Here is a 24673-nt window from a genome sequence, read left to right as displayed (position 1 = left end):
GTCCCATAGGGAGGCGCACAATTGGCCCAGCGCTGTCTGGGTTTGGCCAGAGTAGACCGTCAATGTAAATGAGAATGTGTTCTTAACTGACTTGCCTAGTTAAATAAAGGTGAAATAGAAAAAAGGGGAAAAAAGAGCCAGAGGGGGCAGAAAGAAAGAAAATACAGGGAGAAGGAATGAGAGATAACGAGACCATGATAGAGTGAGGGAGAATGAAAGAGAGATGTCTGTCCTTCCTAAATGGCAGCCTTTGTGCTTCTCCAGCCAGACTTGCTCTCTAGAGCACAATTGGGGCCAGAGACAAAAGCAGGCGACTAGTGGACAGCACACTTCAGCTCCCATTCAACCACACTGGCTTTCTTTACACAGGGAACCACCAAGGGACCGTACACCACAGGGAGGGAAGCACACACACACACACACACACACACACACACACACACACACACACACACACACACACACACACACACACACACACACACACACACACACACACACACACCTGCCTGCCGTATAGACACAAGCTCTCAGCGATTTATTGTGGTAATAACTATACTGTTTACACAGGAGCTAAGCACTGTATTAGAACATACAGATATCACTCACTCACACTACTTCCCAACTGGAAGACACACGCATGACAATTCATCAATGACCTCCTCCCAACAATCCCTCAATCTCAATACATCCCCCCTCCATCTTCTCTGCTCACTCGCTTTCCTTCCCCTTGGATTTACACAGTTCACTGGTTTCAAGCCAAGTAGAGACATATGCACACACACACACATTCTTTCATGACACACTTCATTGCAGACACGTTGAGGTTCAATTGCCTTGACAGACCCCCCCCTCTACACACACACTCCGACCCACACGCAAGCACACACTCACAGAACGACCAACAGGAAACATGCTCCTTGCCTGGGAAATGCTGTCTCCACATTCTTCAGATCAAGACAGGCACATGGCAGTGGCAGAACACAAGAATAGAAAAAAAGTAGGCAGGGGGGATTCTCAGTGTGTCCTGAGGGTAGGCTATCCCTTCCTCCCTCCCTCCCTCCTCTCCTCCTTTTCTCCTTATTCAGTCTCTATCCACTGCTTGTTGTCCAGAAGCACCCTTCTTCACCTTACTCCCAGCTGTTCCATACTTGAAAGCGGGCTGGGTGGCGAGAGGGGCTGTAGGGGGGGGGGGGGGGGGGGGGGGGGCAGGGTGGCGAGAGGGGCTGTAGGTGGGGTCAGGACAGGGAGGTGAGCTTGGTCGGATAGTCTTTTATCTCCGGGGCATAAACAGCTCTTTTCCAGTCAGCATCCGCCAGCAATCGCCTCTCTTCTCCTCTTGTCGATCGCAAATATCTTCTCTCTGTCTGTCTTTCTCTTTCTCTCTATCCCTCCCTCCCGCACGCTCCGTCCGGGCTATTTAAACAGATTGCAGGCTTTCTCCACCAGCCTTTGTGTGAGGCCGAGAGCGAGAAAGAAAGGAAGAAAGAGAAGACAGGGAAAACAAGTGAGCAAACCAGAGAGCCCTAGCTACGCAGGAAAAAAAAGAGAGAAAAATGAAAAGAGAAAAAAAAAATCCCTAAATGAGTGCTAGTCAAAACGAGTGGTGCGGCGCTCCTGGCGTGGACGACTCACTCTTCCGTTACCTCTGCTCTCAGACAATTTCCTTCCCTCCTTTTCTCCCCTTCCTCTTTCCCTCACTCTCCCTTTCTCTCTGTTTTATTATTTTCGATCTGGCTTTCACAGCATTTTAAGAATGCCAGCCCCTTTTTCCCCTCTCCCTCCCTTTCACACTCACTCTCTGTTATTTCTCTCCTTCTTCACCCTTCCCCCTTTCTTAACAAAACATCCCATTTATTTTCAAACCCATTCAGTGAAGTGCACGTATGATGTGTTTTTCTCTGAAACTTGCATTGTCCCCCTAATGTCAAAAAAAAGTACAATATCAACATCATCACCTGCCAACAATAAGTCAAAACACTGACAGTCACACAAGGGCAAATAAACAAAAATACACACTATAAAAGAATAACATTGCAGTTGAGGACTCCTACAGCATTACGTCCACAATTAACTGGAAAACCTGGGAAAATTACTGGCATGTGTTTCTAGTATATTCCCAGGAATTGTATCTTTCCTACAATCAGCTGCATGTTGTCCCTTAATGATCACATCCTCGCATGGTTTGGTGGCTTGTGTCACCAAGTTTGTCATAATAAAACAACATAAACAACCCACTGGGCACAAACTGGTGGAATCAATGTCGTTTGAAACATAATTTGTCAACGTATTGTGACGTGGAATCTACGTGGAAAAATACACAGGATTTTAAAAAGGTCATCAATGTTGTTTTGAGAGTGTCATCATGGTAACCCAATTTCAACATAGACAAACCTTGTATATAGAGGTCGACCGATTATGATTTTTCAACGCCGATACCGACACCGATTATTGGAGGACCAAAAAAGCCGCTACCGATTAATCGGCCTATTCTTTTATTTATTTATTTGTAATAATGACAATTACAACAATACTGAATGAACACTTATTTTAACTTAATATAATACATCAATAAAATCAATTTAGACTCAAATAAATAATGAAACATGTTCAATCTGGTTTAAATAATGCAAAAACAAAGTGTTGGAGAAGAAAGTAAAAGTGCAATGTGTGCCATGTAAGAAAGCTAACGTTTAAGTACCTTGCTCTGAACATGAGAACATATGAAAGCTGGTGGTTCCTTTTAACATGAGTCTTCAATATTCCCAGGTAAGACGTTTTAGGTTGTAGTTATTATAGGAATTATAGGACTATTTCGCTCTATACGATTTGTATTTCATATACCTTTGACTATTGGATGTTCTTATAGGCACTTTAGTATTGCCAGTGTAACAGTATAGCTTCCGTCCCTCTCCTCGCTCCTACCTGGGCTCGAACCAGGAACACATCGACAGCAGCCACCCTCGAAGCAGCGTTACCCATGCAGAGCAAGGGGAACAACTACTCCAAGTCTCAGAGCGAGTGATGTTTGAAACGCTATTAGCGCGCACCCGGCTAACTAGCTAGCCATTTCACATCGGTTACACCAGCCTAATCTTGGGAGTTGATAGGCTTGAAGTCATAAACAGCGCAATGCATTGCGAAGGGCTGCTGGCAAAATGCACAAAAGTGCTATTTTGAATGAACGCTTACGAGCCTGCTGGTGCCTACCACCGCTCATTCAGACTGCTCTATCAAATCATAGACTTAATTATAACATAATAACACACAGAAACACGAGCCTTAGGTCATTAATATGGTCGAATCCAGAAACTATCACATTTATTCTTTCAGTGAAATACGGAACCGTTCCGTATTTTACCTAACGGGTGGCATCCATAAGTCTAAATGTTCCTGTTATATTGCACAACCTCCAATGTTATGTCATAATTACGTAAAATTCTGGCAAATTAGTTCGCAACGAGCCAGGTGGCCCAAACGGTTGCATATACCCTGATTCTGCGTGCAAGGAACGCAAGAGCACTGACACAATTTCACCTGGTTAATATTGCCTGCTAACCTGGACTTCTTTTGGCTAAATAAGCAGGTTTAAAAATATATACTTCTGTGTATTGATTTTAAGAAAGGCATTGATGTTTATGGTTAGGTACACGTCGGAGCAAAGACAGTCCCTTTTCGCGAATGCGCACCACATCGATTACATGCAACGCAGGACAGGCTAGATAAACTAGTAATATAATCAACCATGTGTAGTTAACTAGTGATTATGATTGATTGATTGTTTTTTATAAGATAAGTTTAATGCTAGCTAGCAACTTACCTTGGCTTCTTACTGCATTTGCGTAACAGGCAGGCTCCTCGTGGAGTGCAACGTAAAGCAGGTGGTTAGAGCGATGGACTAGTTAACCATAAGGTTGTAAGATTGAATCCCTGAGCTGACAAGGTAAAAATCTGTCATTCTGCCCCTGAACAAGGCAGTTAACCCACCGTTCCAAGGCCGTCATTGAAAATAAGAATGTGTTCTTAACTGACTTGCCTAGTTAAATAAAGGTTTAAAAAAAAAAGTTAAAAAAGAAACAAAGAAATCGGCGGCCCAAAATACCGATTACCGATTGTTATGAAAACATGAAATCGGCCCTAATTAATCAGCCATTCCGATTAATCGGTCGACCTCTACTTGTATACAATATGTTGAATTTGTACCTTTAAAACAACATCAGATCTTCAATGTTATATCTACTATCACAAACAAATTAGGCTAAGCATCACCTCCTACTGGAGAATGTATCTATCTACAGCTACACTTTGGTCACCCATCCAGGATTTTAACCAAGCCCAGCTTAGTATTGATGTTTGTCACTGGCTATTACCAATGTGCTATCGTGAGAATGACTGTTGAGAGACCTCCACTTAAAAATTAAATAAATGTACTGTTGCTATCGAAGTCATTCTAAAAGGTAGGTTTAACAGAGCAAATTAAATGTAAATATACTAGATTACTCATATATCACCAATGATGCTTTTTAGGCCTATATAGCATTAGCAAAGTAATCAACAGCCATTGTTTCAATTCAACCCAGAATTCAACTAAAAACAGACAATACAATAGAACAAATTATTATTGATGTCTCTGTGCATGGTTCTCTGCATGGCTGTGCTCTGTTTTTACAAATCAGTAATCACATAATGCAGCGACTTTCCAATAAGATGAACCATTGTCAATGTCACGGTGCTATTTCATTCTGCAATCCCAAAAATATCCGTCAGATGGTGAAAGTGAGCCACTATGTGAGGTTAATGTGCCATATCCTAATGTGCCTTCCGTGGTCTCCAACTGCTCTTAAATGCAAGTAAAACTAAATGCATGCTCTTCAACCGATCGCTGCCCATACCTGCCTGCCCGTCCAGCATCACTACTCTGGACGGTTCTGACTTAGAATATGTGGACAACTACAAATACCTAGGTGTCTGGTTAGACTGTAAACTCTCCTTCCAGACTCATATCAAACATCTCCAATCCAAAATTAAATCAAGAATGAGCTTTCTATTTCGCAACAAAGCATCCTTCACTCATGCTGCCAAACATACCCTCGTAAAACTGACTCTCCTACCGATCCTTGACTTCGGCGATGTCATTTATAAAATAGCCTCCAACACTCTACTCAGCAAATTGGATGCAGTCTATCACAGTGCCATCTGTTTTGTCACCAAAGCCCCATATACTTCCCACCACTGTGACCTGTACGCTCTCGCTGGCTGGCCCTCGCTTCATATTTGTCGCCAAACCCACTGGCTCCAGGTCATCTACTGTTGAAGTCGGAAGTTTACATACACTTAGGTTGGAGTCATTAAAACTTGTTTTTCAACCACTCCACAAATTTCTTGTTAACAAACTATAGTTTTGGCAAGTCGGTTAGGACATCTACTTCGTGCATAACACAAGTAATTTTTCCAACAATTGTTTACAGAGAGATTATTTCACTTATAATTCACTGTGTCACAATTCCAGTGGGTCAAAAAATACACTAAGTTGACTGTGCCTTTAAACAGCTTGGAAAATTCCAGAAAAATGATGTCATGGCTTTAGAAGCTTCTGACATCATTTGAGTCAATTGGAGGTGTACCTGTGGATGTATTTCAAGGCCTAACTTCAAACTTAGTGCCTCTTTGCTTGACATCATGGGAAAATCAAAAGAAATCTGACAAGTCCTCAGAAATAACTTGTAGACCTCCACAAGTCTGGTTCATCCTTGGGAGCAATTTCAAAACGCCTTAAGGTACCATGTTTATCTGTACAAACAATACTACGCAAGTATAAACACCATGGGACCACGCAGCCGTCATACCGCTCAGGTCTGTCTACTAGAGATGGACGTACTTTGGTGCGAAAAGTGCAACTCAATCCCAGAACAACAAAAAAGGACCCTGTGAAGATGCTGGAGGAAACAGGTACAAAAGTATCTATATCCACAGTAAAACGAGTCCTATGTCGACATAATCTGAAAGGAAGCTCAGCAAGGAAAAAGCCACTGCCATAAAAAAGCCAGACTACGGTTTTCAACTGCAAATGGGGAAAAGATCGTACTTTTTGGAGAAATGTCCTTTGGTCTGATGAAATAAAAATAGAACTGTTGGCCATAATGACCATAGTTATGTTTGGAGGAAAAGGGGGGAGGCTTGCAAGCCGAAGAACACCCTCCCAACCATGAAGCACTGGGGTGGGGGTGCTTTGCTCTAGGAGGGACTGGTGCACTTCACAAAATAGATGGCATCATGAGGAGGAAAATATGTTGATATATTGAAGCAACATCTCAAGACATCCGTCAGGAAGTTAAAGCTTGGTCGCAAATGGGTCTTCCAAATGGACAATGACCCCAAGCATACTTCCAAAGTTGTGGCAAAATGGCTTAACGACAACAAAGTCAAGGTATTGGGTTGGCCATCACAAAGCCCTGCCCTCTCCTATAGAAAATTTGTGGGCAGAACTGAAAAAGCGTGTGCGAGCAAGGAGGCCTACAAACCTGACTCAGTTACATCAGCTCTGTCAGGAGGAATAGGCCAAAATTCACCCAACTTATTGTGGGAAGCTTGTGGAAGGCTATCTGAAACGTTTGACCAAAGTTAAACAATTTAAATGCAATGCTACCAACTACTAATTGAGTGTATGTAAACGTCTGAACCACTGGGAATGTGATGAAAGAAATAAAATCTGAAATAAATCATTATCTCTACTATTATTCTGACATTTCACATTCTTAAAATAAAGTGATGATCTTAACTGACCTAAGACAGGGAATTATTACTAAGATTAAATGTCAGGATTTGTGAAAAACTGAGTTTAAATGTATTTGGCTAAAGTGTATGTAAACTTCCGACTTCAACTGTATAAGTCTTTGCTAGGTAAAGCTCCGCCTTATCTCAGCTCACTGGTCATCATAGCAGCACCCACCCGTAGCACGAACTGCAAAAATCACTGAAGCTGGAGACTATTGTATTATTGACTGTATGTTTGTTTATTCCATGTGAAACTCTGTGTTGTTTGTGTAGCACTGCTTTAATTTATCTTGGCCAGATCGCATTTGTAAATGAGAACTTGTTCACAACTAGCCCACCTGGTTAAATAAAGGTTAAATTAAAAAAATGTAAAAATTAAAAATATCCAACATTGTTTGTTTGCAATAAACAACGAGCAACGATAACACGTGCCTGTTCAGTTATTCATATGATATAGAAAGATATCACATCACAGCCAATAAATAATATCAGTCTTTAAAGAGAGGCTGTTATTTTTCTATGTATAACATCAGCTACTAGCAAGCCAGCAGGCAACTAGTCCAAACCTGGTATCTGGCTAGCAGTTGTAAACAACTCTCAAATTGCAGCGATTACCTGTTGCCATAGAAGACAAATAGCTAGCTAGCTAGTACAATTTCTGATAAGCGAGTTGCTAGGCCTACAAGGTTTATGGCAGGCTATGGAGCCATCATTGGCATCAGTTAAGGAAATATATGTGTGGTGATGTACCAAGCCAGAATATTAATTGAAAATGAGGGTTGTCTTTGTTTCCTGACTGCTGAATCAACGATGCGTGCTAGCAAGATAGCCAATGCTATGGCAAACAAGATGTAAAATAAGACAATAACTGGAATTCAGCTAGCTAAATTGCTAGTTAGCTCTAGGTGGTTGGGGGCTACATATGGGCTAGCTCACATTAGCTAGCTAGCTACTTTTTTTCCATACATGCATGCTGCACAGTGCCAGTGGTTAAAGATTGGATAAATTAGAATACAGTGAGATAATTGTCACGATTTTCATATATGGATCAGGTTAGCTATCTATCTATCCAACATTGCAATTAGAAGCTAGCTGGCTGGCTATGTACTATATTTAGAGAAAAATAAATGTATGCATGGCTCTGGCTAGGGTACATGTAGCCGGTCAGCTGCAATGTATGAAGCTAGCATTTCCTCCAATGAAGTAAACTATCTAGATAGTAAAAAAATATTTTCAAAAAATGTAAATATAGAAAAAACACTTAAATGAGTAGTTGTGTCCAGACTTTTGACTGGTACTGTATGTATGGTTATGTATATACAGTACCAGTCAAACATTTGGACACACCTACTCATTCAAGGGTTTTTCTTTATTTTTACTATTTTCTACATTGCAGAATAATAGTGAGATATCACAACTATGAAATAACACATATGGAATCATGTAGTAACCAAAAAAGAGTGTACAAAGAGTGTGCAAAGCTGTCATTGAGGCAAAGGGTGGCTACTTTGAAGAATCTCAAATATAAAATATATTTTGATTTGTTTAACACGTTTTTGGTTACTACATGATTCCATATGTGTCATTTCATAGTTTTGATGTCTTCACTATTATTCTACAATGTAGAAAATAGTAAAAATAAAGAAAAACCTTTGAATGAGTAGGTGTGTCCATATGGTTTTCTATGATTTCTCAAGATGTTGATATTTGGTTGCGTTGACAACCAAACAGAATTCAACATCACTAAATATCATTACATTTTAAATCAACTCGAGCTTGAAACGCTATGCCTTCGCAACCCAGAACTACAAGAACAGCTTTGTTTATAAACATTCTGATTCGGTCTATAGGCATAGCGTTTCAAGCTCGAGTTGATTTAAAATGTAATGATATTTAGTGATGTTGAATTCTGTTTGGTTGTCAACGCAACCAAATATCAACATCTGAGGAGACTTATCATCTGCTTGGATAGTTCTATCTTTGCCACTGACTTAGTCTGGCTTTAAAGGGGAACTCCACTCAAAAACTATCTTTTGGAACTTTTTCATTAGTCCACTGTTGATACAGTCCCAAAATGTTTTGCATTTCAGCAGTCAAGTTTTCAAGATATTGGACTCTCAAGAAGCAAAGTGTCACCGGCCATATAATCATGACACTTTGCTTCTTGAAAGTTCAATATCTTGAAAACTTGACTACTGCAATTTTTTTTACTGAGCTTGATATAAGTCAAAACCTTACAAACAGTGTTGTCAAATTATTTTATAATTTCTTAATTTTAGTTTCTTCCAGTTCCGGTGGTATGCATTGAAAGGCCTGGCTGTCTCGTGGCTTTCTTTTGCAAAACAACTGTGAATTAACTGACTTATTTTCAAATTAGTGTCAACACTGTATTATAAGGAACAACTAGCAGGTCTATTTCACTCCAGCAGCTAGCAATTCACCTACGGGAACATTGCGGCTCTCAAAACCCGACAACAGAAAGAGTTGGCCACTACTATTTGATAGATTGTTTGTGAGGAAATTACCTCTGCCCTTGTCTTGCAATTAAAACCAGTAAATTAATATCTTGCACTGCTAAAATGGATACCTACTCAACTAATGTTGAAAACGTTGAGACAATGTGACAGAGGGACGACTCCATGACCTGGAAACAATGCACACTAAGCTAAAAGGGGAAATCAACCTCCTAAAAAATAAAACATAATCATTTGAAAACCATTCCCATAAATTCAATGTACGGGTCACACGACTTGAAACTGGTGTGGAAGCGGGCAACCTAACTTCCTTCATGAGCAATCTTTTCTATGAACTGTTTGGGCGGGCAGGACAAGGTTTTAAAAAATTATAATTTTAACCTTTATTTAACTAGACAAGTCAGTTAAGAACAAATTCCTATTTACAATGACGGCCTACCAGAAGGCAAAAGGCCTCCTGGGGGGACGAGGGCTGGGACAAAACACACATCACAACAACAGACACCACAACACTACATAAAGAGAGAGACCTAAGACAACAACATACAGTGAGGGAAAAAGTATTTGATCCCCTGCTGATTTTGTACGTTTGCCCACTGACAAAGAAATGATCAGTCTATAGTTTTAATGTTAGGTTTATTTGAACAGTGAGAGACAGAATAACAACAAAAAAATTCTGAAAAACACATGTCAAAAATGTTATAAATTGATTTGCATTTTAATGAGGGAAATAAGTATTTGACCCCCTCTCACTCAGAAAGATTTCTGGCTCCCAGTTGTCTTTTATACAGGTAACGAGCTGAGATTAGGCGCACACTCTTAAAGGGAGTGCTCCTCATCTCAGCTTGTTACCTGTATAAAAGACACCTGTCCACAGAAGCAATCAATCAATCAGATTCCAAACTCTCCACCATGGCCAAGACCAAAGAGCTCTCCAAGGATGTCAGGGACAAGATTGTAGACCTACACAAGGCTGGAATGGGCTACAAGACCATCGCCAAGCAGCTTGGTGAGAAGGTGACAACAGTTGGCGCGATTATTCGCAAATGGAAGAAACACAAAAGAACTGTCAATCTCCCTCGGCCTGGGGCTCCATGCAAGATCTCACCTCGTGGAGTTGCAATGATCATGAGAACGGTAAGGAATCAGCCCAGAACTACACGGGAGGATCTTGTCAATGATCTCAAGGCAGCTGGGACCATAGTCACCAAGAAAACAATTGGTAACACACTACACCGCGAAGGACTGAAATCCTGCAGCGCCCGCAAGGTCCCCCTGCTCAAGAAAGCACATATACATGCCCGTCTGAAGTTTGCCAATGAACATCTGAATGATTCAGAGGACAACTGGGTGAAAGTGTTGTGGTCAGATGAGACCAAAATGGAGCTCTTTGGCATCAACTCAACTCGCCGTGTTTGGAGGAGGAGGAATGCTGCCTATGACCCCAAGAACACCATCCCCACCGTCAAACATGGAGGTGGAAACATTATGCTTTGGGGGTGTTTTTGCTAAGGGGACAGGACAACTTCACCGCATCAAAGGGACGATGGACGGGGCCATGCACCGTCAAATCTTGGGTGAGAACCTCCTTCCCTCAGCCAGGGCATTGAAAATGGGTCGTGGATGGGTATTCCAGCATGACAATGACCCAAAACACGCGGCCAAGGCAACAAAGGAGTGGCTTAAGAAGAAGCACATTAAGGTCCTGGAGTGGCCTAGCCAGTCTCCAGACCTTAATCCCATAGAAAATCTGTGGAGCGAGCTGAAGGTTCGAGTTGCCAAACATCAGCCTCAAAACCTTAATGACTTGGAGAAGATCTGCAAAGAGGAGTGGGACAAAATCCCTCCTGAGATGTGTGCAAACCTGGTGGCCAACTACAAGAAACGTCTGACCTCTGTGATTGCCAACAAGGGTTTTGCCACCAAGTACTAAGTCATGTTTTGCAGAAGGGTTAAATCCTTATTTCCCTCATTAAAATGCAAATCATTTTATAACATTTTTGACATGCGGTTTTCTGGATTTTTTTGTTATTCTGTCTCTCACTGTTCAAATAAACCTACCATTAAAATTATAGACTGATCATTTCTTTGTCAGTGGGCAAACGTACAAAATCAGCAGGGGATCAAATACTTTTTTCCCTCACTGTAGCATGGCAGCAACACATGAAAACACAGCATGGTAGCAACACAACATGACAACAACATGGTAGTAACACAACATGGGAGCAGCAAAACATGGTACAAACATTTATGGGTTACAGAAAACAACACAAAGGGCAAGACGGTAGAGACAACAATACATCACACGAAGCAGCCACAACAGTCAGTAAGTGTCCATGATTGAGTCTTTGAATGAAGAGATGGAGATAAAACTGTTCATTATTTTATTTTTTTTGCAGCTTGTTCCAGTCGCTAGCTGCAGCGAACTGAAAAGAAGAGCGACCCAGGGATATGTGTGCTTTGGGGACCTTTAACAGAATATGACTGGCATATAGGGGGGAATGATGCCTAAGAGGGTTTTTATAAATAAGCATCAACCAGTGGATCTTACGACGGGTATACAGAGATGACCAGTTTACAGAGTAGTATATAAGTATTGAGTGCAGTGATGTGTCCTATGAGGAGCATTGGTGGCAAATATGATGGCCGAATGATAAAGAACATCTCGCCGCTCAAGAGCACCCTTACCTGCCGATGTATAAATTACGTCTCCGTAATCTAGCATGGGTAGGATGGTCATCTGAATCAGGGTTAGTTTGGCAGCAGTGGTGAAAGAAAAGCAATTACGATAGAGGAAACCAAGTCTAGATTTAACCTTAGCCTGCAGCTTTGATATGTGCTGAGAGAAGGATAGTGTAACGTCTAGCCATATATTCCCGTGTACTTGTATGAGGTGACTACCTCAAGCTCTAAACCCTCAGAGGTAGTAATCAAACCGGTGGGGAGAGGGCATTCTTCTTACAAAACCACATGATGTTTGTTTTGGAGGTGTTCAGAACAAGGTTATGGGCAGAGAAAGCTTGTTGGACACTAAGAAAGCTTTGTTATTGATTTTTTAACCCAAAATCCGGGAGGGGCCAGCTGAGTATAAGACTGTATCATCTGCACATAAATGAAAGAGAGCTTCCTACTGCTTGAGCTATGCTGTTGATGTAAATTGAAAAGAGCGTGGGGCCAAGGATCGAACCTTGGGGTACTCCCTTGGTGACAGGCAATGGCTGAGACAGCAGATGTTCAGATGTTCTGACTTTATACACTGCACTCTTTTAGAGAGGTAGTTAGCAAACCAGGCCAAAGATCCCTCAGAGACACCAATAATGGAATGGCCTACTGTATCAAAAGCTATGGCCAAGTCAATAAAAATAGCTGCACAACATTGCTTAGAATCAAGGGCAATGGTGACATTATTTAGGACCGTTAATGTTGCAGTAACACATCCATAACCTGAGCGGAAACCAGGCTGCATACCAGAGAGAATACTATAAACATCAAGAAAACCACTCAGTTGATTATTGACAAGTTTTTCCAACACTTGATAAACAGGGGAAAATAGAAATTGGCCTATAACAGTTAGGATCAGCTTGACCCTTTAAATAAAGGACGCACTGTGGCTGCCTTCCAACCAATGGGAACCTCCCCAGAGAGGAGAGACCGGGTAAAAAGGTCAGAGATAAGCTTGGCGATGATAAGGGCAGCAACTTTAAAGGAGGGACTAAACCATCTGACCCAGAGGTTTTTTTGGGGTCAATTTTAAGGAGCTCCTTTAGCACCTGGACTCAGTGACCACCGGCAGGTAGAAACTTTGGAGCAGGGCAGGGGAAAAAAGAGGGAGGAGCATCGGATATAGTCGCATAAGAAAGGGTGGGAGATAAGGAAATGTTGGACGGGCAAGGGGCTATGGTAGAGTCAAATAGTAATCCTGACTTAAGTGGTGATTAAAGAGCTCAGCCATGTGCTCCTTGTCAACCACATCATCAACATTAACGGACATGGGCAGCTGTAAGGAGGAGGGTTTATTCTCCAGGTCTTTAACTGTTTTCCAGAACTTATTGGGGTTAGATCCACAGAGAGAGAACTGCTACTTAAAATAAGTAACTTTGGCCTTCCGGATACCCCGAGTGCACTTATTTCTAATTTGCCTGAACGAGAGCCAGTCAGCCTGAGTATGCGTGTGCCGAGCGATTTGCCAAATGGAATTCTTGAGGTAGAGTAACATGCTGACCAGACCACACGCGCGCAAGTTGATTTTGTACACCCACACTAGACAGGATCAGGACACACAGGTTGAAATATCAAAACAAACCCCTAACCAATTATATTAATTTGGGGACAGATCGAAAAGCATTAAACATTTACTCCGACAATTAATCCACAGATAACCGGTCAACCGAGTTTGTTTCTAGTAATCTCTCCTCTTTCCTTCAGGCTTCTTCTTCTTCGAACTTTATATGGCGGTTGGCAACAAACTTTACGGTAAATTACCACAACCGACTGGAGTGTGGACCTCAGTTCATCTTTCAATCACCCACGTGGGTATATGCTTCTAAAAACAAATGAGGAGATGGTACGTGGGTATATGCTCCTAAAAACCAATGAGGAGATGGCACGTGGGTATATGCTCCTAAAAACCAATGAGGAGATGGGAGAGGCAGAACTTGCAGCGCATTGAGCGTCACAAATAGAACCAAGCTCTATTTTAGCTCCTGGCTATGCAGACACTCATTGACACGTGTGAGCAGTGTGGGTGTAATGATTGAATAACATGTATGTGTACATTTATTTTGCAACACGCGCCGTCAGCATGTAACTCTGCCAGATCACAGTCGAACCAGGGGCTGAAGCTGTTCTCATATTCTTGATGGGCGCGTATTTGTTAACGATACCACTGAAAATATTTAAAAAAGAATGTCCAAGCGTCTTCTACAGTGGGGATCAAGCCGATTCCATACCAATTTACAGATGCCAGGTCATGAAGGAAGGCTTGCTCATTAAAGTTTTTTAGCAAGCGTTTCACTGAGCAGCCATTACGAACACAGGCTGTAAAAATAGTGATCACTAAGGTCATTACAGAAAACACCAGACTGATACCTATCAGGATTATTTGTAAGGATAACATCAAGGAGAGTAGCCTTTTCTGGGTGTTTGGAGTCATACCTTGTGGGATTGGTAATAATCAGAGAAAGATTTAGGGAGTCCCATTGCTTTAGGACTTGGTCAGGTGGTTTAAGCATGTCCCAGTTTAGGTCACCTAGAAGGGCAAATTCAAACTTAGTGTAAGGGCCCAGGAGAGAGCTTAGGGCATTCAGGGTACAGGCCGGTGCTGATGGTGGCCGATAACACCCAGCAACAGTCAACAAAGAGTTATTTGAAAGTTTCATGTGTAAAACCAACAAATCAAATTGTGTGGGGACAGACTTGGTGGAGACAACCAAGCACTGAAGGTGTTCCTTGGTAAAGATTGCCACTCCACCGCCTTTGGAAAAGAGCAGTAATCAGTGAAGCAGATATCAGAGCACAAATCAGAATTGGGGCTAACAACTGTAGATGAGCCAGGTTGTACATGCACATTTCCAGGTATAAATCAGCAGTATTATAATCAGGGCATGGCAGAGGACAGGGAGAGCTCTGCAGTGTTGATTTATAACATTTGAATGTGCATTAGATGGCAACAAGATCATATTGTACAGCAATTTCATCAGGTAACATGAATACAAAGCCGCCGATAGGTGGTTAGAATAGAATGGGAGGCCAAGAGTCCGTGTAACCAATAGAGAGTCAGAGTCCCGAGTCTGGGAACAAACAGACTGTCCCACGGTTAGGTAAACAAGCAAGTTCATAGTCAACAAAGCACGCAGGAGTCTTGAGGCAAATAGCATAAAACCCAAGAGAAAATATAACAACTTGGGGCTAGCCATTGTAAGTTCAGTGTCACTCGCCCCAACAATGGAGACTGGAGGCGAGCGAAAGCTTGGGAGAGAGGGGGGAGTGTGGCGGGGGTACCTGTACCAGACAGGGGGAGACAGGCCAGTTTTCACACCTCTCACTTCACGCTTCAGTGCTAATTTCAGTCAGATTCTTTCCTAGCAGCTTGGTAGCCTTATTTATTAAGCTTTATATAATAAGCTGGGTCCCATGCCACTGATAAACGTTGTGAACTGCAACGGATCCCGGTGTATGATTGTACGGATCCACAGTTTTGAAGTCAAACGGCAACTTGTTTGCTTCACAGCAGAATCGGGGCCTCTGACCTATGCTGAGAGGAGGTTCAGCATCTACCCAGATCTGAATGCCGAGCTGCTGAAACAGAGGGCGACCTACAACTAGATGAGATCCCAGCTACGCAAGCTGAGATGCGGCTTCATCCATCCGGCAAAACTCATCTTGATCTTCCAGAATACAACACACACGTTTTCCACTGCCGAGGAGGCTCAAGACTTCTTTGAGAAGCACATCAAGCCCAACACACAAGGAGACGATCCGACAGATCTAGGCTAACCCTAATTTGACAGGCTCATATACTCAGGTATGCTATCTATGCCCAATCATGCAGCCTGCCTATGGCTATGGTGCTGTCCTCAGCATAAGACAATGATGAGGACACACCCTCAATTAGATATTATTGCTGAACATTGGACTTCGTTATTATTATATTGCCTATTGTCCAGGACATTTAGACAATGATGACACCATGCCAATTAGTTAACAACGGACAATATTTTGAAGCGTCATACAGACTGGTGCTGCTTGCTTGTGTGGATACAGTGTATTGCATCCCTATATGGGCTAAATGTGGCATTATAAATTGGAAGCTATTCCCCTAATATTTTTATTGTACTACTGTCAAGGATAAATGGCCAGTCTCATATGGGTTACCGCACAATTCCTTAAAAAAAAGAAATACAACATGTTTTTATGGCTGTCCACCTCCTTTTACACTACTGAATTTATTTCCCAGGGAGTTGTGCTACTGGCCACGATTAATTATTGTGAAGATTATAGACTGCGTTTCTTGTACTGTGCTTTTATTTTTAAATTTTTGGTTCACATAGCATAGAGCACAAAAATGCTTTATACAAAATGACCTAAACATGTTTTAAGGTCATTTAAACCTTATTGCTAATAATAATGAGAATAATGGATCAAGGGTTATTGCTCCTACAGCCATCCTATTTGACTGTTGAGACTTACATTTCTGTTTTATTTAGCCTACTGTTTTCCTTTTCTTTCTTTCTTCATTACCCACCCTTACTCATCAATTCTGCAAACTTATGTTTAAAGGTCTGATAAATGATTCCTTATATTATGTTTAACTAGTTTTTATTTTTGAAATACCTTAAGATCGAAAAAAAAATATGCCGCTTAAGAGATTCCATATGTAAGGCTGCCACTCACTGTTATGCTGCAACCCTGTAATGATAGTGCAGGGCAGGGGGAACCATGGGGGGGGGCTGGAGGCATCATTAATATTTTTTCATATTTCTTTTACAATGGCAACGCTAGCTATTCGCTCTTGGAATTTGAAAGGCTGAAATAGTCTTATCAAATCTATAAAAAGCCCTGCATTTTATCACTGGAGACAAATTTTGTACACATCATTGCCTTTTATATAGCTCTGTTGGCTGGGAGTCTCTGACTACCAGAAGGGCCCAACATTGGCTGCTATTTGTATATAAAGCAGTTCTCTAGAAACTCCCATACTACCACACCTCACTTCTTAATTGGAAATCTAGCCACCGTCAGACTTGCTCTCAACACTGGCTGGTTGTAGAGGTTCTGCGGGTCTCCACAGAGTCCAGAAAGATTACTTTTAGTTATTGTGACCCTAGCGCATGGAATGACCTGCGGGTTACTTTGAGGCTTGACTCTGGTCTCGAATAGTCAATTCGGAACTTTGATGAGGAATGTGGTGAAGGAGAACTGCACTTATTTTGATTGATGTGTAATTTTATCTGTCGCTTTTAATTCCATTTGCTGTATTGAGCCTGATCATGTTGATTCATTGTTCCCAGGGTAACCTTGTAAATGAGACCCTGGTCTCAATGGGTTTTCCCTGGTTAAATAAAAGGTACAAAATAAATAAGAAGAACCTTACAGCTGTCTTGATATCCTAGCAAGAAACCATATTGATACAGCAATGCTCCAAGAAACACACCTGGTCCAAAAAAACACACATAGTATACAAACTGTCTGCTTTTTCATCAGACCCAAACAAAACTAAATGTGTAATCCTAACAATACATAAGAAAATCAAAGTCACCATCTTGGGTAAAGGTAAATGAGGACAATAAATGATAAACAGTTGAAATTGTTGTCGTTGTTACATATTCTTACATATATACAATATGCGTTGTACACATTCTTGATTTATGATTGTTATGATGTTTACATTATTTCAAGTGTAACTTTAGTTTAACAAATGATTTAGTTATAGCGTGATACATGCGTTACACACAATGCAATCTCAAGGTACAGTATCAGAGGTCCCATTATTTAGAATGTTGCATGGGTAAGTTCACGGCACAGCTCATATCGTATGTTTTATGACTGACAATCTCCTTTGTCCATCGTAGCTCGACTCCCATTGAAAAATCACTAACTACATTTTAGGACACAAAATCTCCATTGTGTGTCTAAAGCCTTAAATGAATACTTTGGGATTTTGGCAATGAAGCCCTTTATCTACTTCCAGAGAGTCAGATGAACTAGTGGACACCATTTGTAAGTCTCTGCATCCAGTATGAAGGAAGTTAGAGGTAGGTTTGTGAGCCAACACTAACTAGCGTTAGCGCAATGACTGGAAGTCTCATAGACTTTTAGTCATTGCGCTAATGCTAGTCAGCAACTTCCATCAAACTGCACACAGAAACATAAAAATGGTATCCACAAGCTCATCTGACTCTGGGGAAGTAGATATGAGCTTGAGTTGTTTTTCATTGTCAATCACTCGCTACCAAAAGGATAAAGGATGAGAATGACAGACAGGATGTTCAGGTAGGAGGTAAAAATATGGCTTGAGGGTAAAGAGGTAAGGAGAGAGTGAGAATGTAGTTAGGATGAGAACCCTGGTGTGTGATCAAGTCAAGTGGCAACCAGAATGTCCTATTGAGGTTTGATGGCCATATTTGCATATCTATTATCTTGCCTCATTTTTTACTTTTGTTTCATTTTCCAGGTCTGAAGGAGTAAATGGTTCCTTATTTTGTGTTTTACTTTCTTTATTTTTAAATACCTTAATAAGACCTACAAATAAATTTGCTTAAGCGATTCCATCTGTAAGGCCGCCACTCACCGCTATGTTGCAACCATGCAATGCAGTGGTTACCAACCAGTTGATTGTGATCGACTGGTCGATCTCCAAGGCATTCCTAGTCGATCGCCAACATTTCTGTAAAAAACAACGATAAGCCTTGCACCCTGTTGGCGGTAGGTGCACCCGATTCAGCTCCCCTGCACGCTGGGTTGGCAACATGTTCCCATTTTGAACCATATGCCTGAAGGTACAAACTGCCATCCCGGCGGGCCCAAGGGGAGCAAATCAAGTGCACTATAGGCCTACCACTGGCCAATCGGATAGTTCAGATTACCATATCTGCAGTAACGTAGCAGACATAAAAGAAAGCTACCACAAAGTTTATACTGTGAGATTTCTAAACCATGACTAGAAAGAGACTGTCAACGTATATAGCAAAAGAGAAAAGAGCTCGAAAAAAATCATACACTCCCAAATATTGTGCATTAACGTAATCTGATATTTTTCGGGTGTGTAAACTGCGTGACACTCGCGCTTGGAAAGAGTTGTCACTAGTTACCACAGCCGCAATGTCAAAATGGGCTATATCGTAGAAATTCTTGAAATCAAAAATGTGCTTTTTAGTCTTCATTTAAGGTTCTGTTAGGCATAAGGTTAGCAGTGTGGTTAACTCTTTCCAGGCAGAGCGTTCTAATTTCGGAATAATAGTTCTGATGGTTTAAAGCCTTAAAGGTGCTCCACCACTTCCTGGTTGCTAAAATTCTAATGGTTTGCCTAATTTCAGTTTATGTGATAAAACAAGCAAGTATAGTGTAGAAAATCATTGTACCATCTAAACTGCTGTGAAATATCTCTTCTATAACCAAACATATTGTATTTTCAGCTGTTTGAAGCTGGTGTACAAAACCCAAAGTAAAAGAATAGAAACAGAGTACATAGAAACAATCTACCGCTTCTTAGACTTGCTTTCAGTGAGAATGACAGATCTATAGTTGTTTGTGTTGTGCCCACCATCAGTTGAGACAGCATGCTCTTGAATACATGGTGGGGGTCATGTTTTGGCTGATAAATGTACAAACATTTGAATAAAATGAACATTTCAACTTTCAACTGGTAGCACAAAGATGGTTGGAGGTCCACGCATCAGAGAATGTTGACTTGAATGGGAATATAAATTGTTTTAAATTATACTGTCAATCCATAGGAAACCTATTGAAATCATAGAAATGTAATTTAAATATTGCATTTAAGTTGACGTTCATTGGTGGGTAGACCAGTGGCCATATTTGTGCTAGTAGTTGGAAGTTAAAATGTCAATTCAATTTTTCTGATGTACCCACTAAATTGTAGTGGTCTGAAGGGATTTCTCCATTCTATGAAATATATTTCTATGATTGAAATGACACCCACCCTGTATTCAAGACTATGCTGTGTCTCAACCGATGGCGGGCACAACACAATTACCTCAGATGATGTAAAATAGAGTCTAAGCTACAACATATGTGAAAATAATAAAAAATCTGAGTTTATGAATGTTTGATCATTTACGTTAACCTGTTTAGGATAGGGGGCAGTATTTTCACGGCTGGATAAAAAACGTACCCGATTTAATCTGGTTATTACTCCTGCCCAGAAACTAGAATATGCATATAATTATTTGATTTGGATAGAAAACACCCTAAAGTTTCTAAAACGGTTTGAATGGTGTCTGTGAGTATAACAGAACTCATATGGCAGGCCAAAACCTGAGAAGATTCTATATGGGAAGTGCCCTGTCTGACCATTTCTTGGCCTTCTTTAGCCTCTTTATCAAAAATAGAGGATCTCTGCTGTAACGTGACATTTTCTAAGGCTCCCATAGGCTCTCAGAAGGCGCCAGAACGGGGAATGATGACTCTGCAGTCCCTGGGCGAAAAACAGTAGGGGTTTTGGAAAGTGGTCGTTCTGAGAACAATGACACTGGCGGGCGCGTGCATGTGAAGACTCCATTTTCTATTTTCAGTGTTTGAACGAAAACAAGGTCTCCCGGTTGGAATATTATCGCTATTTTACGAGAAAAATCACATAAAAATTTATTTTAAACAGCGTTTGACATGCTTCGAAGTATGGTAATAGAATATTTTTTGTCACGATACGCGCCGTTTTTTTGTGAACGTTTATCGTGAGTAATTTAGTCAATTCACCAGAAGTTTCGGTGGGTATGCTAGTTCTGAACGTCACGTGCTAATGTAAAAAGCTGTTTAAAAAAAAAAATATGAACTTGATTGAACAAAACATGCATGTATTGTATAACATAATGTCCTAGGAGTGTCATCTGATGAAGATCATCAAAGGCTAGTGCTGCATTTAGCTGTGGTTTTGGTTTTTGTGACATTATATGCTAGCTTGAAAAATGGGTGTGTGATTATTTCTGGCTGGGTACTCTCCTGACATAATCTAATGTTTTGCTTTCGTTGTAAAGCCTTTTTGAAATCGGACAATGTGGTTAGATAAAGGAGAGTCTTGTCTTTAAAATGGTGTAAAATAGTTGGGATTTTTGAGGTGTTTGTAATTCGCGCCACGCTCTATCATTGGATATTGGCGAGGCGTTCCGCTAGCGGAACATCTAGATGTAGGTTAAAAAATATATATATTTAAAAACATTTTTTTCAAGAAATTATAAAACAGTTTGACAACCCTGTATGTAAACTTTACAATGTTATCAAACTGAACCATACATTTTTTTCCATTGATAAAGATATGGATGTCTGATGGTAGGGTGGGGTATTACAAATGGGTAAACTTTTAGAACCTCTATCTCCTAAATGTTTTGGCAGTTATGCCCAAAATGTCCCTTTCTGACCACGTCGACCATGTATGGAAAATGTATTTCAAATCAAAAGGGGTGCGGTCAAAAAGTGATTGAAATCAGATGGAACGACTCACACACAAACATACACAAGCACATAAGCGTACGCATACTCGCAAGCACACATACACTCACAATGTGTTAACCCTTTTCTGACCCCCCTCCTACAGTGGTATTGGTGGTGGTAGTAATAGCAATGAAGGGTTAATGAACTCTCAGCCAAAATCAATTAGTCAAAACCAGGTCAGAGAGAACGAGGGAGAGTAGAGAACTGAGCTCCCGCTACCAGAATACACACAATGTAGAGTACACACTGCATGGGACAACAGAGAGGGGCTGAACACCCACACACACGCACCCACACACACCCTCCCCCACCCCTTTACCCAAACACACTTGCACTCTGTAACAGTCCAAAAGATATTTGAGTCTAATTTAGGCTCAGTGCTGTTCTAAACCCAAACACAGTACTAACAGATTGTGTACATCTAGGGCTAGTAGTCTGAAGGACTAAGTCTAAGCCATTTTACGGCTAGGGGGTCACAGACAAAATGCCCTACTACAGGACTTAACCCGCATTTCTAAGAAGTCTGCCTTCAATTAGAAATCATTCCACAGACAACACAACCTTCTAGGAACACACACAAACACCACTTCAGTGGGAGAGAATGGAAAAGCATTGATTGCCACTGTAATGTTAGAAAATTGCCTCTAGGCCTCACATATCAATGACAAAGACAGAATGATTAGGAAGTTTGTTTTAAATGACTCCATTCACCAAACCCATTGTAAATCCACCACTGTGTCAGCCTAGAAGAAGACGTTCTGCATACTGTGGCTAACTGATGTTAACGTGCCTGTTTTGTGAGGGCTATAAAGATAGAAAGAGAGAGAGAGAGAGAGAGAGAGAGAGAGAGAGAGAGAGAGAGCGAGAGAGAGAGAGAGAGAGAGAGAGAGAGAGAGAGAGAGAGAGAGAGAGAGAGAGAGAGAGCGAGAGAGAGAGAAAGAGAGAGAGAGAAAGAGAGAGAGAGAGAAAGAGGGGGAAGGAGGAAGACGCCACAGCAGCAGGTGGACTCCAGATGTTGTCTCTCTGGGGGAAGGTGTCTGAGATCTGGAACTCTCTCCACCTCTCTCTCCTTTCCTCCTCTGTATGTGACATTAGCCATCTGTCTGGTTACTGAGACAGAGAGAGAGAGAAAGAGAAAAAGAGATAGAGGACAGAAAGAGAGAGACAGAACGAGAGAAGCACCCTTGTACTGCCCTCCCGTACACTGCCTACAAAGAAACACATCTAAAACACACACATTATGTGCACATTAGCCAGCACACACACAGCTGGGGCCTGTTCAGGCACACACACAGACACAAGCACGCACACGCACACACACACACACACACACACACACACACACACACACACACACACACACACACACACACACACACACACACACACACACACAGCTGGGGTTGGGTTCTGTTCCAGCTGAAGGCAGAAAACCCTCTGGGGAGATGTCAGCTCACAACACCATGGATGGAGTTACAGCAGAACACACAATTTACACACTTACACAGACACAGCTGGAAAAAGTAAATGAGGTGTAGCAGTGCTTGTTTATTAGTGCTGATGTTGTCTCGCCAGAGCCATGATGAAAGAGACTGACTCCTAGCGCATGAGCTAACGTAGACATGTGCCGCTGGTGTGTGTGTGGAATTGAATCAAGTGGTGTGAAGTACTTAAGTAAAAATACTTTAAAGTACTACTTAAGTCGTTTTTTGGAGCATCTGTACTTTATTATTTATATTTTTGACTACTTTTACTTTACTACATTCCTAAAGAAAATAATGTACTTTTTACTTAATACATTACCCCTCACTAAACACAAATGGATCGTTTGTAAATAATGTCTGAGTGTGGGAGTGTGCACCTGGCTTTCCATACATTTTAAAAACAAGAACATGGTTCCATCTGCTTTGCTTAATAGAAGGAATTTGAAATTATTCATACTTTTACTTTTACTTTTTACTTTTGGTACTTAAGTATATTTTAGCAGTTACATTTACTTTTCATTCTTAAGTATATTTAGAACCAAATACTTTTACACTTTTACTCAAGTAGTATTTTACTTGGTGGCTTTCACTTTTACAGGGAGTAACTTTCTATTAAGGTATCTATACTTTTGGGTAGTTTTTCCACCACTGATTGAATCACACGTGAAATCCCTCTCTTAAGGTTTAGAAGTTGGATAAGACTTGACAGCGAGACATTCTAACGTCACAAAGCTATCACATCTAGGCACTTTGTCAGATCGCATAACTACTTTTGTCAGATAGATACCTCAAGGTATAAATGCAACATAATAGACCAAATAGAATAGGAGAGAATAGGTACAGAGAGAGTAGGGACACATGTTGAGTGGGAGAGCAGGACTCCTAACCTTGAAGGGCTGTTCCCTTACAGCTACTACTGTACAGCCACACAGACAATGAGATTCCCCTTCCAAGATGGCCTCCCTCTGGTAAAACACAGCCAGCCAGTTTAGCGAGAATTTCTCTCCTGCAAAGCTTCTATATTTCCATATATTCTCATCTGGAGAAAATAAGGTTAGTGCAGCCACTTTCGCTCAGTAATTTAATACCCATGAAGTTTTCATTTTCTCTAGATGAATTATTAAATGTGACCTGCTGCTTGGCAGAGAGGTAGAGAGTAAAAGAGAGGTAGAAGAGAGGGCGTGTGAAAGAGAGGTAGGAGGGATGAGGTCAGATACGGCTTCCAATTTATTGTTCCCATTCTTTCATTTCATTCCCCTTTAATTTTCGTACTCCAACTCTTTCTCTCTCCCCCTCAGTCTCTCTCTCTAGCTCACGCACACCGTCTGTCCCCAGCCGTCCTCTCAGATAGCAAACCATACTGTATAATTCCGATAGATCATCTTCGTCAAAAAGTTATTTGAAATTACTATGGAATAAATTATGATATTACAAAATAGCTCAATTAAAAGGTTGACCATCAGATTATAATGTTAAATGCTATGTCTAGTTACAGCCTTTTCTATTGCATGTAGAATTTGGATATGAGGGATTATAATCTCTTCATTCATTTCTATGGGATTACCCAACCATGGGGTGTGTACCGTATTCTCCCCTCCCCATTTCCTCCTGTCCTCACCCTTTAAAGGGACAATCTGCAGTTGCTACATACATTTTGGGACTTATAAATTAATGATATGTACCCATTGATTCTTGAAGGATATGACTTAGAAATGTCTTAGTTCAACTGTCGTGCCCCATCAGAGCCAAAATATAAGATTGTTATACTTGAATGTT

The 24673-nt window shown here is 41.1% G+C and overlaps 1 protein-coding gene across 7 annotated transcripts in view; it reads right to left on the bottom strand.

The window, feature by feature from the left end:
- LOC106577038 (C-terminal-binding protein 2) overlaps positions 1-24673 on the bottom strand; it is a 102997-nt gene that overhangs the window by 21592 nt on the left and 56732 nt on the right. Inside the window, exon 1 of one of the 7 annotated variants that reach the window (XM_082964793.1) lies at positions 925-1172. The exons of the other annotated variants lie outside the window; for them this stretch is intronic. Within the exon in view, the coding sequence (XP_082820919.1) occupies positions 925-946 (22 nt within the window). The 5' untranslated portion in view covers positions 947-1172. Of the gene's footprint in view, positions 1-924; positions 1173-24673 lie in introns of those variants that run through there. 7 annotated transcript variants of the gene reach the window in all.

Source organism: Salmo salar, chromosome 18 (genome assembly GCF_965601325.2).
Source record: "Salmo salar chromosome 18, fSalSal1, whole genome shotgun sequence".
NCBI classification, from domain to species: Eukaryota; Metazoa; Chordata; class Actinopteri; order Salmoniformes; family Salmonidae; genus Salmo; species Salmo salar.
This window is presented reverse-complemented; position numbering and strand designations above follow the sequence as displayed.